This window comes from Talpa occidentalis, unplaced genomic scaffold (assembly GCF_014898055.3).
Source record: "Talpa occidentalis isolate TD23 unplaced genomic scaffold, MPIMG_talOcc4v2.1 talOcc4.12, whole genome shotgun sequence".
Classification (NCBI taxonomy): domain Eukaryota; kingdom Metazoa; phylum Chordata; class Mammalia; order Eulipotyphla; family Talpidae; genus Talpa; species Talpa occidentalis.
The window spans coordinates 28,051,357-28,068,715 of NW_023601212.1; the positions used below are offsets into that span (position 1 = coordinate 28,051,357).

Below are 17,359 nucleotides of genomic sequence, written 5' to 3' on the forward strand. Positions count from 1 at the left end.
CTCCCACTTTTATGTACTCCCACATACACTTTTATGTATTCATTTATTATTTATAGTAACTTTTTGGCAGAGTCTTTAGGGTTTTCCTGATGTATCATAGTAATTATGCATAGTATTTCACAGTGTCATATCACCTACAAATTACAGTTTCACCACTTCTTTCCCAACCTGGATTCCTTTTATTTCCTGTTGCCTGAGCATCTAGCTAAAACCTCTAATGCTAAATCAAGTAGAGGGTGACCATGGGCATTTTTGTCTCACTTCTGATCTGAAAGGAAATGCACTCAGATTTTCATCATTATCACATCAGCTATACGTTTGTGATAAAGGGCCTGTATTATGCTGAGGGATGTTCTATTCCTATTTTCTTTAGTTTTTATCATAAATGAGTACAGAATCTTATCAAATGCTTTTTCTCCATTTGACATTATTTTTGCACTTTTATTAATATAATTACATTGATTGCCTTATGTATATTAAGCCATTCTTGCATTCCTGGGATAAATCCCATCTGATCATGATGTATAATCCTTGCATGTATTGTTGAATTTGAATTGCTAGTATGTTGTTGAAGATTTTCACATCATTATTCATCAGGGATGTTGGTCTATAGTTTTCTTATGCTGTCTTAACCCAGTTTTCAGAAATAATTTGAGAAAGATGAGCACGAGTTCTTCTTTATAGGTTTGATAGAATTCACTTGTAAAGCCACATGGCCTGGGCTTTTGTTTGGGGAGAGATTTTTGGTTACTATTTCAATGTCATGACTTGTGATCAGTTTTACTCAACTTCTATGTTTCTTCTTGAATTAGTCTTAGTAAACTCTAGTGCTCTAGAAATTTGTCCATTTCTTCAAGGTTTCCAAATTTACTGGTATATGGTTATTCTGAGTAATTTCTTATGATCCATTGTGTTTCTATGCCATCTGTGGTAATTTCTCCTCTTTCATTTAAAATTGTTTATTGGGGCCTCCCCGGTGGTGCAGCGGTTGAGCGCTGGGTTGCGAAGCTGCCCACAGCCTCTGCAGCGCCAGTTCGATCCCTGGCTGCTCCCCGGCCACCAGAAGAGGGTCCCGCATGGCGCACAGACCACTCCTGCCGCCTGCTGCTCCCCTTAGCAGTGTACTTCGGTCCTTCTGCCTGCTGTGCTCCCCGCTCTGGCCCTGGTGAATTCTCTCACCCTCCCCCGCTTCTGACTGTACCTAGTGCTTGTATAAATAAATAAATCTTTAAAAATAAAAAATAGTTTGTTTTCTCCTACCTACAGATTTATCTATTTTTCTTATCATCTCAAAGAACCCATTCTTAGCTTTATTTATCTTTTGTATGGCCTTTTTATTTTTATTTCACTTATTTATACTCTATTATTTCCTTCCTTCTACTAACTTCACTTCTTGTTCCTCTTTTTCAAGTTGCTTTAGGTATGGTATGGCTTGTAATTTTTCTTGCTTCTTAATGTGGGCCTATATTGTAATTCTCCATTTTAAGGCCACTTTTGCTACATACCATAAATTCTGATGGCCTGTGTCTTCACTTTCATTAGTCTTGTGGTATTTGATTTCTGCTTTAATTTCCTTTTTTAATCCAATAGTTATTAAGCAGCAGGTTGTTTGTTCTCCATGTATATAAAGTTTCTCTGGGTTTTTTTTTTTTTTGTAGCTGATTTATAGCTTTATGTAGTTGATTTATAGCTTCATAGCTTTATGGCATTATGATCAGAAAGAGTACATGGAATGAATTCAATCTTTGTAGTTTTATTGATAATTGACTTACATTATAACAAATGGTTTATTCTTGAAAATGTTCCCTGTGTACTTCAGAAAAAAAAAAATCTATGAAGCAAGTTTTAGATGGATTGTTCTTTAGAAGTCTGTTAAGTTTATTTGGTCTCTCATCTAAAGCTTTTCTTTCCTTGTCCACTCTTTGATGTGCCCATAGATGGAAATGGAGTATTGAAAACCCCTAGTAATTGTATTGTTTTCAGTCTCTCTCTTTAGTTCTGTTAAATAATTGTCTCATGTACTTGGTGTCCCATTCTTTGGTGCATATATTGTATTAGGCCCTTTGTCATAACATGAAGTCCATCTGTAACTTTTGTTACATTTAAAGAAAAATTATTTGTACTTTTATTTTTTGCCTTTGTACCTGTTCTGATGGCTACAGCACTAGTGTCAGTAAGGAGCAGTAGGTAGAAGTAACTGGGGCAGTAGGACCCCAAAAGTTCACCCCCAGTGAGCATCAAGGTTTCAAGCTTCCTACAATGCTGCAGGTAGCCAAGTTGTATGGTGACGATCCAGTGATCCATTCACCTGGACCAACTCCTCAGCCAAAATGTCTCTTGTAATTTCTTGCCAGCCTCAGCATCTAGGGTATTTTGAGCCTAGATGTAGCTCTCAAAAATGGACTATCGTTGAAACAAGACTACAAGTCAAGGTCTGGCTTTTGAGAATGGAGCCTTACCCTGGGGCATTTGCTCCTGTTACTAAAATCTATTCTAGGTGCTCAAGCTCTGCTAGTGAGAGCATTTCATTGTTTCAGCTTTGAGGCTGGGTAGGGATAAGGCAGGTGTTTTGAGTATCCTTGCCTAATGCTGCAAATAATAGCTCCTTCAATAAGGAGACACAAGTGATCGATTCTGGTTCTCCCACCAGATCAGGCTCCAGCTGTTTTAGAGCAGCAGTCAGGCTCAAGCTAGTCATCATCACTCTGTGCTGCTGTTACTATACTTCTCCAGTACTGTGTCCTCTATCCTACACGCCAACTCTGTCTACCCCTTCAATGCGCAGGGCCAGGCCGCTAAAGTCTCTGGTATGGGCATGTGCCCCTGAGTCAACAACAGCCGAGGGGCTCCCTTTAGTAGCCACCACTCCATCTAGTGTGTTAACATCGCACCAGTATCACTATAAACACAGTTTAGTTTCTCCTAGCCCTGCCTGCTGCACAGTTGTTCCCGTTGTATGTGATAGTCATTCATTTACCTTTCAGGGGTTGTTGCCTTTGGTTCATTGTGCGTTGGTTTTGAATATGTGAAAGAGGCAAGCCTGGTGTCTTGGCTTAGCCACCATCTTGCCAGGCTCCCGCATATACTTTAACCACCGGTACATGTCATTAAGTATAATTTTCATTTTATTTCCTTTCTCTTCATCTGAGACTCTCCTTTTATCTTGTGTCCCTGCTCCTTTTTACCTTCTTCTCTTCCTGACATGTCTACCTTATCTTCCATTTCAAATACCTCAAATAAAAATGAATATGTAGATTAGAGAAAATGATTAAAAACAAGGCAGGTAGTTCAAACTTCTTACTCAAATTATATTCCTCTTCCAGTGATCTCCCCGCACATGAAAAGTTGCCCAAACCTCTAGCCTTCTTGGTTGCTAGTCTTAAAACTACTACCGCCTTGCCAAAACATTTCCTCTTCCCTGCACACCCCAGTCCCATGTAATGTGATATCAAAAAGAGATTAAAGTTAGGGAATCCATCTTTGTGAAAGTACCCTGTTGTTTGCTACCTGAAGGTTCTCTTTGAAATATAGTGTAATGGCTACACTATTTGTGTCTACGAGGAAACTCATCCCTTAAATATCATATTTTTTATTTAATATTTTCTAAATTATTTTTAAAATCTAGACTGACCCATGCTCTTTCTCTACTATGTGTTCTATAATATAATGTTCTATAAGTAATCTAGTAAACTTGTCTATTGATTTTTTTCATTTAAGGATTTATTTATGTATACAAGAACTGGGGTGTAGGCCAGAGGTGCGGGGGTGGTGTTGTAGGGGGTGTGTGAGAGGATTCACCAGAGGCAGAATGGGAAGCAGAACAGGCAGATCTACTGAAATACACTGCTGAGGGGAGCAGAGGGTGAGACAGAAGAGGTCTGCTGCTGCACCTTATGTGGGTTAGTTCCCTGGCCAGGGATTGAACTCAGGCCATAGAGGTGACAGTGCTGAGACTTAACCCCTGGGCCACCAGGGAGGCCCTATTAATTTTTAATGGAAGAAAACTACCTCTTCTGCACCTCTCCCCTATCAAATTAAGGTGCGCAGCTATCCAAGTGGCCAAAACAAATTTAAAAGTAATTTCTCCAGTCATGGTGTTACTATCTACTGATGTGAATTTCACATCAGTGCAGGGAAGGGAATACTTTGAATACACAGAGGAAGTAGAGAATGACAAGAACTTTGTTCTTATTTAATGTATGTTCCATAGGAAAATGGAGAAGGGCAGGGAGGATTTGCAAAGCTGGTTTTTCTTCACTTCTGGCTTGGAAAACAAAGGTGTATAACAAGCTTGAACTTGAAAGGGACCCAGGTTAAACATTAAATGAAAATGGAGGTATTTTTATGTTGAACAGAGGAGTTAAAGAATGAGGAGAGCGCCATAATGTCAGTGGAAAGAGAAGCAGTTTCTCTTTGCAAAAAAATAAAATGAAAATGCACTGTGTAAAAATAGACAAAATTGTCAAAACCAACCATTTCAGAGAACTGGAAATTGACCAAAGGTAGGCAGCAAATTGAGAAACTGTTGTGACTGTTAAATTAGCACTTATTAAGTAGCATTCTGAGATGTCAGATGGTGAGCCTCCATGGTTCAAGAAAAGATTACAGGAGAACTGAAATAGAGAAATGTATTACTCATAGGTCTTGGGTGAGGTTGATGACATGCCCTGAGGGAGGTCAATTCAAAATGAAAAGATTGGGTACTTTGCTTTGGTAGGCTTTGTGGAGGTCTTATCTAAGGAGTGCATGGAGTGGGGGAGGGGTTGGAGTCATAGGAGTGAGGGAGATTGTTTTATCACAAAGGCCATGGGCAAATCATATCAGGAACATACTTGTGACTTTACTTGTGACTTCACAGAGGGTATATGAAAAATCTCTATACCTTCCTCTCAATTTTTGCTATAGACCTAACACTCTTAAAAAAAAAATGAAGTCTTTAAAGAAAAAATACCCCAAAAACATAGAAACAAATAACAAAATGGCAGCTGTAAGTGTACCTACATCAATAATTACATTAAATATGAATGGATAGGATAAACCATTTTTAAAGGCAGAAATTGTCAGTCATGCAGATTCTCAAAGAATCTACTTTCTATGCATGATTTGGGTAATATTAGAAGCACTTTAATGGAAGTAAATCAAGGGGGGTAAATGGCATCCAAAAAATAGGGGATACAAAGCAGGAAAAAGGCAAAGGAAATTTGGAAGATAGTGCCAAATGTGCCAGGATGACAGACAACCAGTCCAGTCTGGGGGCAGAATGGAAGTCCTGGAAGAAAGGGCTATAGGAATAAAATGGAACTGATGAGTCTGACATATCACAACGTCCAGACATTAACTTGATAGATATCTGACAGATCTGTTAGCTTTTGTGTGGAAAAACACATGATTGGGTATAAGGTAAACTAAATGAATAAAAATCAAGGCAACTATTAATTCCAGAATAAAATACAAATGTTGAAAAAATAACCCATAACACACCACATGGATCAGTATTCATTCAACCCATAAATATGAATGCTTACTCTATGTCAGGCCTTGCAGACACCATTTGCTGAAGGCCTTAAAGCTCCCACTGTATTGCCTTTGCTCTAAGATCAGTTACCGTATTTACATGGATGTACTTTTGAAGGCTCCTGTGTCTCATTGATCTATTTGTCTACTTGTTGGCCAACACTGTACTCTCTTGACTACTGTAACTTATAGTAAATCTTCAAGTCAGATAGCATCAGCCCTCCGGCTTTGTTGTTCTACTTCACTATTGTGTTGTCTATTCTGGGCCTTTTTTCCCTCCATATAAATTTAGAATTGGTTTGTCAATTTCTATTAAATAATTTGTTGGGATTTAAAAAAAATTATTTTAGTATTTATTTATTTTGTAAAAGAACTGGGTGTGGGCCAGAGGTGTCGGGGTGAGAGAATTCCTCAGAGATAGAGTAGGGAGAAGAACAGGTGACTCTACTAAAATACACTCCTGAGGAGAGCAGGGGGCAAGACAGGAGAGGTCTGCTCTGTCATGTGGCTTAAATCCCTGGCCAGGGATTGAACTCAGGCCTTAGTGGTGAGAGAGCTAAAACAACTCCTAGGCCATCGGGGAGGTCCTTCCTGGGATTTTAATTGGGACTCCCTGATAGGCAGGGTTGGAAAAGGATATGCAAATCACCAGTCCTTTATGATCCTAGGTGGTATCTTCTAGATCATTAACTGCTGTTTTTTCTCCTACTCTTTGTATTCTTTACATTACCACCTAGGTAATCTTTTTCTTCTGAATAAATTCTATCTAACACTCACAAATTTGATCCTACAATCTCATGCTATTGTAAAAGGGATGAAAGCAAATCATGCCTGAAATATTTTTTGGAATAATATGTTTATACAATTATTTTGACTTTTACCAAATTTGAATCATATTGATCATATTCATTTGTACTAGAGGGCTGCATCAACATTAATTTTTCAAATTATTTTCAAATTGAGTGAAAAGTGGTATTGTGCTTTCATTTGTACACCTTTAATTACAGTAAGACATATCTATTATTTTGTCTGTTTATGTTTTTGCCTATTCTTCCATGGTCACTTTCTTAACAATTTGTAAAGGCTCTAATGTGATTAATAGCCATGTATCATAGTTGCTATAAACACTTTCCTGATTTGATGTTTGCTTGTTTATTGTTGGTTTTAATATATAAAATGCTTACTTAAAGAAATAGTTTTCTTTTATGGTTCCCTTTAATGTTTAGGAAGGTTTTTCCATCCTATGTACCCAGTAAAAATATTTGCCTGCCCTGGTTTCCCTCTTTTAGCTTTATCTATGTCTTCAAGGCCTTGGGGACCAATAACCTTAGGCATGCAACTCACTTAGCAGACAAGACTTTAGTGATGTTATATAAAAGCTTATTTTATGAGAACAAATGGATCCTTCCTAATATGGCTTACAATTTGGACTCACGTATTGTGTTTCTGCCAAATAAGTTTTTTATATTCAGTCACCTAACAACTGTCCCCTAATTTATCAGGTTGTCCTAAAACTGTAATGGCAAACTTCAAGGGCCATGCTCTCCCAGGGAGCTTCTTCTTGATAATTGGACTGTGGTGGTCAGTGAAGTACCCATTAAAGTACTTTCACCAAAAAGGAAAACACAGCCAACCGACTCATTATTATCGACGTCTGGAGATCATTGAGGCTGCCATCAGAACTTTGTTTTCAGTCACTGGTAAGACTAAGGGTCATCTGGGCCCATGAATCTTCCCCTCATACCCAGAATCTTTAATGCATCTTCTGGACCCTAAGAAATGGATATTTCACTAGCAGAGAACAAAGATTTTCAACTGGCCACTAAATTACATATTGTATCATAGCATCCATTGTGTGCTAAGTTTTGTAACATTAATAGTGAACAACACCTTACATACAGCACCTTACATACTACCAAATAAACTGCTTTCTCGGCTCTGGAAATCTGCAGGCACAAGTTGTAGAAAAGGAAGACACACTTTATGATAAAGACACACTTTATGATAAAACAAAGCATTTTAAAAAGTACAAATTGGAGTAAGGTTATATACATGAGTTATAAGACAGTATTAAATGGAGTTCATTTTTAGAACAATCTCCTTGCCCTCATGGTCTCTCCACTAGAATCACAAAAGCAGTTATCACCCAACTCACCAACAAATCCTCAATATCCAAATCTCAAGCAATTGTCAGGGGGCAAGAGAGTGTTTGTACTAGAATACTAGAAGGCTAGCAAGATAGACAGCAGACAAGACTGAAAAAAGCCAGGAGTCCTATTTGAGAGGGATTTTCCTTTACTGTCTACCCCATTCCAAGAAAATCTATCCACTACTATTGTTAACTTGTTAGCCATCCTACTCCACTGGTTGCCTTCAAGGAACATGAAGAACCAATAGTAAAAAGTAGTCTTCTTAGGATCAGCCATCATGAGAGTAAAGAGGGACCTCGCTCTGCTATTGCATTTGCCCCTTGTCATCTTTGCACTACCATTTCTTGGAAGTAAATGAAGCAAAGCCAGTAACTTCTAAGCAAAGGCACATGGCTTGTTTTCCCTGTCCAGCAGAATTTCCCATTCACTAGCCACTCAGGCCATAGAAAGGCATTCTTATCTCTATAACTCTGAGAAGTCACAAGAACCACATGTCTTAAATGTTAAGGACAACATCAAATTACGTAAATAAAGCTAGAAACATTGTTTCACACACACCTCCTCCTTTGCTGGGTGGAAATGATATTCAACAATTATCTCTTGTACTCTTTCCATGCACCAGGAACTCACTCTTCTAGGCACTGGGGAAGGAAATGGGGGAAGTTCTGCTTCCCATTCCAAGTGTCACTGGAACTTCCTCTTGTTGCCTTATTTTCACCAACTCCTTGATATGTAAGAGTCAGAAAGGGGCTAGTTTGAGGGGGAAAAATGCAGAACTGGGTTAGCATGGAGGACTTATTCTAGGCCTTAAGAATATTTTGGGCAGCAGGCATAAAGAACATCTTTTGCCTTCCAAAAGAGATGGTGAAAGTACAAGAGGTGAGATCTGAGAGCTACGCTATGGCAATGAGTCATCAGTCTTCTGGCCCCAGTTTCTAAAGCTTGCCTCTCCTGAGATAACGTATGGCCAGAAACACCAAGGTGAAGGGTTTTCACATGTTTGTCCCAATGTTTAGGCCACAGAGACCTAAAACTGTGGGGAGTCTGCTCTGTGCCCAGGAAAAGTACGCACTCTAAGTCTGCCCTGAAAGACACACAACTGGGAACTCATACTCTCCCTTAGGCATGCATAAGTTCCTCGGTCACTAGGCTCTCTACTCTGATTCTATTATTTTCAATCTAATTCTTTCTTCCTGGGATTTCTTTCACTGCTCACTTAGCAAAGGGAATCCAAAGATCAATGTAGCAGCCACACTCACTTTAGTGATAATGCCTTGCTCTCATCTCAGCTACTGGACACATTTCTGGGAATCCTACATGCTCAACTATCTATTGCTTCCCCCTACCCTCTCTAAAAGAACAACAGAAGCAAGATGTCTATCAGATTCCTCAGCAAATACCTAATTTTATACTGAAGTAGCTGCCTCTCAGGCAACAAAGTAGGTCCTCTGAGCCACAGTCCACCTTTACCCACATCTCAAGTTTGTTCATGGCGTGGGGTTACTTCTTGCTGTCTCCTGTAGGTGTTGGACTACTCATCCCTCCTCAGTTTGCACTCTCCTTTCCCTGCAGGGATCCTGGCAGAGCAGTTTGTTCCGGATGGGCCCCACCTCCACCTGTACCATGGAAATGACTGGATAAAGCTAATGAACTGGCAGCACAGCACCATGTATATATTCTTTGCAGTCTCGGGAATCATTGACATGCTCACCTTTCTCAGCACCCACATTCCCTTGGGGCTGGACAAACTGTTTATGGCTGTCGCAGCTTTCAATGAAGGTAACTTAGTGGGCAGATGGAGAAAAAGGAAGCAGATTGAAAAGTTATGTCTATTCAGGACCAGGGTACACAAGACCCCAGAAACACTGCAAATATAATAACCAATAATTTGAAGTTAAGAATCCACATCTTTTAATTTCACATACCTAAACAGGAGCTTGTTTCTTTGCTCTGGATGTTACAGAAGGTTTATTCCATAAAGCAGCACATGAAAACAGGCCTTTAGCCTAACCAAGCCTCTGCTAATGGTGTGCTATCTCTCCCTGCCCTCCCAGTGTTATCCCTCCTCATGCTCACATGTATGAATACACATGTGCACATCCACATGGAAACATGTGATGGCTTGTCTACCATGCAGGAGGATGACTCTTCAATAAGGAAGAGAAATCTGGCGTCCCTGCCCCTCACCCTGGCATGCTGTTTGGACTCCATCACAAATCTCAAGAGACTCACCCAGCACCTAGCACAACCACCCAATATAACTCCCATTAAGTGCGGTAATGAAAAAGCTCTTTGTGATTGACCAGCCTCACTTCTGTACATCTGGAAGAGCTGAAAAAAGGTTAAATGAGGGTAAAACTGAATTTCAAGTATATATACGCATAATTTGGTACAAATTAGCAACCCTGTATCAAATCCTACCACGGATTTTAGAGATTTTAAAAGATATATCCTTTGCTGCTTATATTCAGCTAATGCACAGATATGAAATGATCTGCATATATTTTCTATCCTGTAATGTTATATATAAGGACACCCTAAATGTTGAAAAATATGGCTCTGAGACAGGCACAGGAGGAAATTTAAATAATGGGAAATGTCTAGAACGAATCCTTGCAAGTAGAGATAAGCAGATCTGACAGCTGCATGTGCTTTGTGGCAGGTTTTCTCTTCTACTACCATGTTCACCACCGCCCGCCACTGGACCAGCACATCCACTCGCTCCTGCTGTATGCCATCTTTGCTGGGACTTTCAGTAGCCTCTTAGAGATAATCTTTCGGGACAATATTGTGCTGGAACTTTTCCGAACCAGTCTTGTTATTCTGCAGGGTACCTGGTTCTGGCAGGTAATTATTCAAAACAATGCTCCTCACCTGTGTAAAGGAGCCCCATGAGTGTTTCTGAGTGCTGAAGACGCAGCACTAACATACCACAGGACTGGTGTGTTTGGAGGCCGCTTTCCCCCTCTGCCTACCAACTGACCTATGACATTCTACCTGTTACCATTCTGCTGATGCATTAACAGGTGCCATCTGTGGAGCATATACAGTGAGCAGATTATTTCTTTGCCCTCCCCAATGAAGCTACTGATACCATGTTCAGGCCCCACTTGCTAAACACCATAAACTTGAAATATGAGCCCTAAAATTGATTTATATAACCCTATACTATCATCAAAATTAGAACAATTTTCCTGTGCAAAAAGGACTTTCTATGCTAAGGGAGATACAGGCTGAAGTGGAGGAAGTGGGGGATGCATCGACACCTCGGCAGCCAGAGGAGGTCGGGCTGTGTCTCAGGACTGACTCATGACAATGCCCACCTCTCTCTTTAACCCACCAGATTGGATTTGTGCTATTTCCACCTTTTGGATCGGCTGAATGGGACCAGAAAGATGACGGAAACATCATGTTCGTCACCATGTGCTTCTGCTGGCACTACTTGGCCTCCATCTGCATTATGGCCGCCAGCTACACTCTTGTTTACTGGTATGTACAACAGAAGCTGACTGATGTCAAGATTTTTCCTCCTAACCCCCTGGCCCCAAAATTCACTATAATGCATGATTTTTATTTCCATGTTTCATAACTAAGTAGTGCTAGCTTCTACCATTTAATGAGTGCCAATTGTATACCTAGTTCTATGCAAGGTATTCCACACAGAAAATGAGGGTGATGAGGCTCTGAGAAGTTCAAAGACCTGAGTGGTCACACAAACCTAATGGAGTCAGGTTCAGGTTCAAATGCAGCTGACAGACTTAAGCCTGTGGTGGATAGGAAAACCTTAACTAGGCCATTGGCACTGGATTGCAGTCCCTGTCATCACTGGTTCATTTTGAGCCCATAACCTTCTTCCAGGATCCATTCTGCCTATTTCTCAGATATGTGACAGGTTAAGACAGTGTTGCCCAATGCGATCTTCAGAGGCCATCATAATAGCTAACAATTCCTAAGCACTGTGTCCCAGGCACTGTGGTAAGCACTAAAGTGTATTACCCCACTTAATCCTTATCACTTTATGAAGTGTGTACAGTAATATTTTATAGATGGGGAACAACCCAAGGCTTGGAAAGACTGAGTAACTTGACCAAGGTCACCCAACAAGTAAATGATGCAGCCTCAGTCTTTATCCAATGTGAGAGTGACCTTTAGCACATCGTATTGATAGCTGTTATCAAGTTACCTTTTTTCTTTTAGTTCCCAATTTCCCTATCCAAAGCAGATACACTTCACCCAGAAAGAGTACCATGCAAAACAAATAAAAGGGAACCCAGGATCAGTTGCTTTTAGTTCTACTGCCAGGTTAGCGAAATAAGAAGCTGGGAGGCAGAGACCTAAATTTAGTTTCCATGACAACATTAACTATTAGGTATTACTGATCCCTTTACTAATGGGTATTGTCTGAAAAGTCAAATACCTAGACAAGAACTTTAGGTAGAGACAATATTTGATTTGTAGACGGATATTTGACATGGCTATAAATAAAATGCCTTAAGAAACAGAAAATGGGGCCTCCCTGGTGGCGCAAGGTGTTAAGCACAGCACTATGAAGCTATCTGCAGCCTCTGCAGCATGAGTTCGATCCCCGGCCAGGGGGATACACATGTGGTGCAGCAAGACCTCTCCTGTCTTGCCTGCTGCTCCCCTCAGCAGTCTGCCTGTTCTATTCCCCGCTGTCTCTGGTGAATCATCTCACCCTTCACACCTCTGGCCTGTACCCCAGTTCTTGTATTCATATATAAATAAATCTTTAAAAAAAAAAAAAAGAACCAGAAAATGCCATCACATTCTTGGATGCAGGAAGAGAGGAACCTGAGGTTAATTTGCTTATTGTTTCTCTATGACAGCTTTATGACTCGGCTAAAGAGACAGAGAGAAGGAGAAATCATTGGGATTCAGAAGCTGACGTCAAAACACACTTACCAGAAAGCCCTCTTGAATGGCTCAGATGAGGAATGAGAGGCATCATCAGCCATTCTCAGAACCAGACAATCTGTCCCTCTGAGCATAGCGACCAGAGGTGCAGCACATCTCTCTCCACATGAATGCTGCTTTCAAGGATCTATGTATTGGAGTCTTCTCACATAATTGACGGGTCTGTATTGGGTGGTATCCATAAAGAAAAATGAAGGAAGCCTTTGTGTCTTGGTGTAAAGAGAAGTCAAAGGCCCTGAAAGTTTCAGCACAGGAAGTGGCCTCATGAATGAATCCAGGATATAAATCCTGCAGAACTTACCACTTTTGATAATCCTTTTTCTCTCCAGAAAGCAGGAACCTTCTTATCAGAGTGAATGACAGTGCCTTTATTTTAGAGATACATTCCAACATGTATTTTTTAAAAGACAAGTCACAAGCTTTGGTATTTTAAATATTGTTATACATCTCCTGGCCAGTGAAGTACTGGGTAGCAATAGACTGCAAATTGCACTAGGCTGGGTGGGAGGGGCTTGAAGTAGCTTTCAGTTTTACCTTGAGCCTGCTGTCTTATTAATCATGCCATTCCAGAGTAACGCAGTACCACTGCTGCTTAAGTGACAGCACTGGACCACACTAATAACAAGGTAGAGAACAATGCCAGGTTATGGAAGTCTTTGAATTTAAATATAGCTGAGAGTAAAGGACAAGAATCCTGCAAAGATCATGAATCCTGAACTAGTAACACAAAGTCTTGATATGCTACTCTAGGGCACTGGATTTTTTTTTTAACTGCAACAAATATTTATTAAACCTCTACTTTGCACCAGTACTGAAATGGTTGTAAAGATTACTGAAATATGTGATCAGCAAGGAATTCAGTCTAATGGGAAATGCCAGCAGTGACATGAGACAATTACCACTAGACAAATGGGGAGGAAAAATGAGTCTGCCTATAGAGAAGGCCTAGAGAAGAGTATGCATAAGGCAATAAAACAATGAAAGAACCTGGGGAGTTAAAAATATTAGGTTCTTAAGTTGCTAGAAGTGGGTCAGAACAAAATTGAAAGGTCTTAGAACCCAACAGCACCATTCACTTGTATAGCATTTTCACTCTGAATCTCATTTGATTCTCAGTCACTGTAATGAGTACATTACGGTCTTCAGAAAAGCTGATTGGCCTAAAGTCACACCACTACCAAGCTGTAAAAGCTGTCCTCTGTAGAATTCAAAAGCCAGTTTATTTCTTGCTACTTTGCATAAAGAGATGACTTCCATGAAGCACTGCATCATCTTTTGAAGAAACATTTTACTTTAGTGAAAGGTAACCTCCTGTGGTTAGCCAGTATTTCAGAGTTGAAGTCACAATTTAGGGATTAAGAATGAGCTACTTGAAAACACCAATTATGAGAAGAACCTGTGGGACCCCTTTGAGGACCCACTTTGGTGTGCCTGCTAAGAACAAACCCAATCACTCATTCAACAAGTATGGAGAATTGGCAAGTAATGTAAAACTCATTCTTTCCTTAGGCACTGGATATTATTTTCATAGCAAATTATTTTCATAGCAAAGATCTCCATTTTAGATTTGGGAGCCTGGGCAGGCAGAATACTTTGAGGAAATGTGTCTTCTCCTGAATGAGTGTTTGATGTGTGATGATCAGATAGAAAATGTTAAAATCTTGATGCCTCGCTCACTGATTTTGTTGCCTTCTTGGAAGTGATCAACCCTGGCATAAGCACTGCTAGATGTGGCATCAAAGTACAAATTCATCATAATGCTATTCACCAAATCCAGTATTAGATGCATGGTCTGAATATTTTACCAAACTCTGTAAACAAGATTCAGAGGCTGCCACAAATGATTCTGGTATTGTTTCCCCCAAAACACATCTAAAGCTACCACATCTCTCCAAGAACCCTGAAGTCTATATCCAAGAATCCAAATTTGACACCAATGTTGGTGACATCTCTTTACAACTCCAGTAGGAGGTTATTTTACAGTACTCCACCCACTAGAGGGCAGTGCCAAACCATACTAGCAGGGAGTCAGTCCCACACTGGTATCCTGAAACATGCCTGTGTCCCACACGCCTGTTCTCCTAGGATGTAGATGTCCTAAAGGAGCCAGGCAGAGTTAGGTGGCTTCAGTAATGAAAGTATGGGGCTAGGGTTGAATGCTAGAGCTACTTTTAAGAAATGTTAATTCACAACAGGTTTGTTTTACTCAGCAGTAAATACCTGGGACAGGTCCCTCAAATTTCTACCTTTTTCTCATTTAGGACCTGGCATGTGGACTTTCATGTGAAAAGTAACTGCAGAAATTATATGCAAGTATTGGAGTACTATGAAACACAGATGCACTCTCCTTTAGTAAGAAGAAAATATTCTTCCTTCCCTACAGTCCCTACCTCTCACCATTACCAATCTTATTTCCGTGCCAGTCCTCTCCCCATCAAAATCTCAGTCAATTCACCACTGCTCTTTGCAGTGCGGGCTGACAACTGGACTGTTCTCAGATTTCACCATGCCATGCAGTAGCCATCCTCCCCTCAGGAAGGCAGCAGAAACAGCACTTTAGAAGTCTGGATTTACATCTTGGTTCTCTACTAACTTCAACTCAGACTCGCATTTTCTCAGTTAAAACAGGGGTAATGCATATTTTATAGAATTGCTAAAGAATGAGATGTCTAAAACCACCATGGAACTAACAAGTCACTCTAGCCTGTTTCTCTGAAGCATACCTAATCACCTAACTCCGCCTATTTTAATTCTCTACCCTCCGACTCCACTGCCTCACCCAGGCCCCATAAAAGAGCATCACTAAATTTCTACACAATAATCACACCTTTTTTAATAACCTGGATACTTTCAAGAAAGACTGGGAAGCCCTGTCACCTTACCACTTAACCCCTGCTCCAATACAAGAGGCATTATGTCAACCAGCGCTTACTTATTACACCTTAAAATAATTGTTTTGAGCTATGTATGTAGCTTGATAGAGGCTGAGAAGGGTGCAATAGGCAGGATTAAGTGGCTTGGAACTCAGTCTAAGGTGGGGGGCTATACGGTCCCCATGGCAATTACTTAATTCCACATTCTGAGAACAGTCAAAGATACAACGTAAACAAGTGAAAGTGGATTGTGTTCCAATAAAACTTTATTTACAAAAACAAGTAGCCAGCCCAAAGGCTCTGGTTTGCTGAGTCTTGCTCTGCAGCAAAGTAGAACATATTATCTCTGAACTGCAATAAAGCATTCGCCTATACTGTCCATTGGCTCTGGACCTGCACGTGAAACCGGCTTGATCAGGACAAGGCAGGCAAAGAGACCGCCCACATCCATGATCCTGATAACCGATCTTTAGGAGGTAGTGCCAAACTAATCCCGTTTCAGAAAACCCACACTAGCTCACTTCCTATGTTTCTTTCTTATCTTAGAGTCTCTCCATTAATATGTTTCCAAGTCAGCCACCAACTGCCTAAGAATGGTGCTATTCTCTCACCCTGGTCAAAAGAATAAGTAATCAGTTTGGGGTGGGGATAGGGAGGTACAGGAGACGGGACTATAGTCCAGGTTTCTATATTTGATAAAGATATACAACAGGTTTTTTAAAAAAATAAGTTACATAAAAATCTCTGGACACAAAACTCCTATCCAGACCTCTAGTCCCGGAGAAGACCAGGAGCTAAAGAGTACAGTCCACATACAGAATGAGGCTTATCACTGTGCACTCTACAACTTTAAGCCTTCCCTTGGGGTCTTGCTTGCAGGAGAGAACTTTGGCTTGTGTGACTCGACTGGGACCTCACACAATTCTAACAGAGAAACTTCTCCTGGATCAATACAGAAGGGACCTTGGAACCCTGGAGTGAACCTTGCTCAGCGTACTCCACTGTGGAGTGTGGCAGCAGAATCCAAGCCACTGTTGCTATCATCCCACTGCTGCCTTCCTTAAACAGACAAGCTTAGGGGAATGATGCGACCCTCCCCTGCTCCCTTCCATTCAGCCAGAAGGGCAGACCCAGACTGGGCTTTTATGGAAGCCATTTTTCTCCTTCAGAGTCACTGCTGTTCTGGTGCCTGTTTAGGAGATGGAGCTGTGGTCACAACAACAGTTGAGACAGCTTTGGAGGAACCAGAAGCTGTTCCCTGTTGAAGATGAGATGCGGGGACAGTCTGGATGCGCACCTGTTTGAAATATTAGAATGTGTGGTCACTGGATTGCAAATAGGCTAATCATTTAAGAACAAAGAGCAAAGAGAGAATAGCCTGGTATGGCTAATAATTTGCCATAGACCTTACCTGTGTGGCCTGACCTTGCTGCTGAAGCTGTTGCAATTGCTGGGCTGTGAGGAAACTAACAGGTTTATTGCCAGCAATGAGCTTAGTGCCTGCCGGCATGGTGGTGAGGATGATATTACGGCCCAACCCACTGAGGCTGTGAAGGGAAAGCAGGAATAAAACATAATGTTAAGATGGAATATCATCTCTGGTCTAGAATTAGGAAAACAGAGAGGCCTGGTGCCCAGTAAAAATTCCAGCATTCTGAACTAAAATGAAAACCAGCTGGGTAAGACCACCTTTCTTTCAGCTTCTATGCTTCCCAAGCTCCCAGTGCTTTGGATAAAATGGTCTTGATTTTCATACCTTGATCAGCAGGAATGGGCAGGGCCCCAGGGAGCTGTGTGCTCCTGATAACAAACCCTCCCCCAAAATAGGTGCCTTAAGAGCATCAGACTGATCTCATTGTGCCCCTTCATCCCTATTTAAGTCAAGGA

At 40.8% G+C, this 17,359-nt stretch overlaps 2 protein-coding genes across 7 annotated transcripts in view; one reads left to right on the top strand and one right to left on the bottom strand.

Moving 5' to 3' along the window:
* The window catches only part of TMEM45B (transmembrane protein 45B), a 29,589-nt gene extending 16,187 nt beyond the window's left edge, over nt 1-13,402 (top strand). For 3 of the 4 annotated variants that reach the window (XM_054693206.1, XM_037505635.2, XM_037505636.2), the window contains exons 2-6: nt 7,017-7,214; nt 9,237-9,443; nt 10,327-10,511; nt 11,008-11,153; nt 12,512-13,402. In XM_054693206.1, coding sequence (XP_054549181.1) covers nt 7,034-7,214; nt 9,237-9,443; nt 10,327-10,511; nt 11,008-11,153; nt 12,512-12,623 — 831 coding nt within the window. In that variant the 5' untranslated portion in view covers nt 7,017-7,033 and the 3' untranslated portion in view covers nt 12,624-13,402. Of the gene's footprint in view, nt 1-4,974; nt 4,988-7,016; nt 7,215-9,236; nt 9,444-10,326; nt 10,512-11,007; nt 11,154-12,511 lie in introns of those variants that run through there. The other variant, XM_054693207.1, reaches the window with a different exon arrangement.
* NFRKB (nuclear factor related to kappaB binding protein) overlaps nt 12,452-17,359 on the bottom strand; it is a 36,447-nt gene continuing 31,539 nt past the window's right edge. For all 3 annotated transcript variants that reach the window (XM_037505632.2, XM_037505634.2, XM_037505633.2), the window contains exons 25-26: nt 16,884-17,019; nt 12,452-16,769 (exon numbers count right to left, since the gene is read on the bottom strand). In XM_037505632.2, coding sequence (XP_037361529.1) covers nt 16,644-16,769; nt 16,884-17,019 — 262 coding nt within the window. In that variant the 3' untranslated portion in view covers nt 12,452-16,643. The remainder of the gene's footprint in view (nt 16,770-16,883; nt 17,020-17,359) is intronic.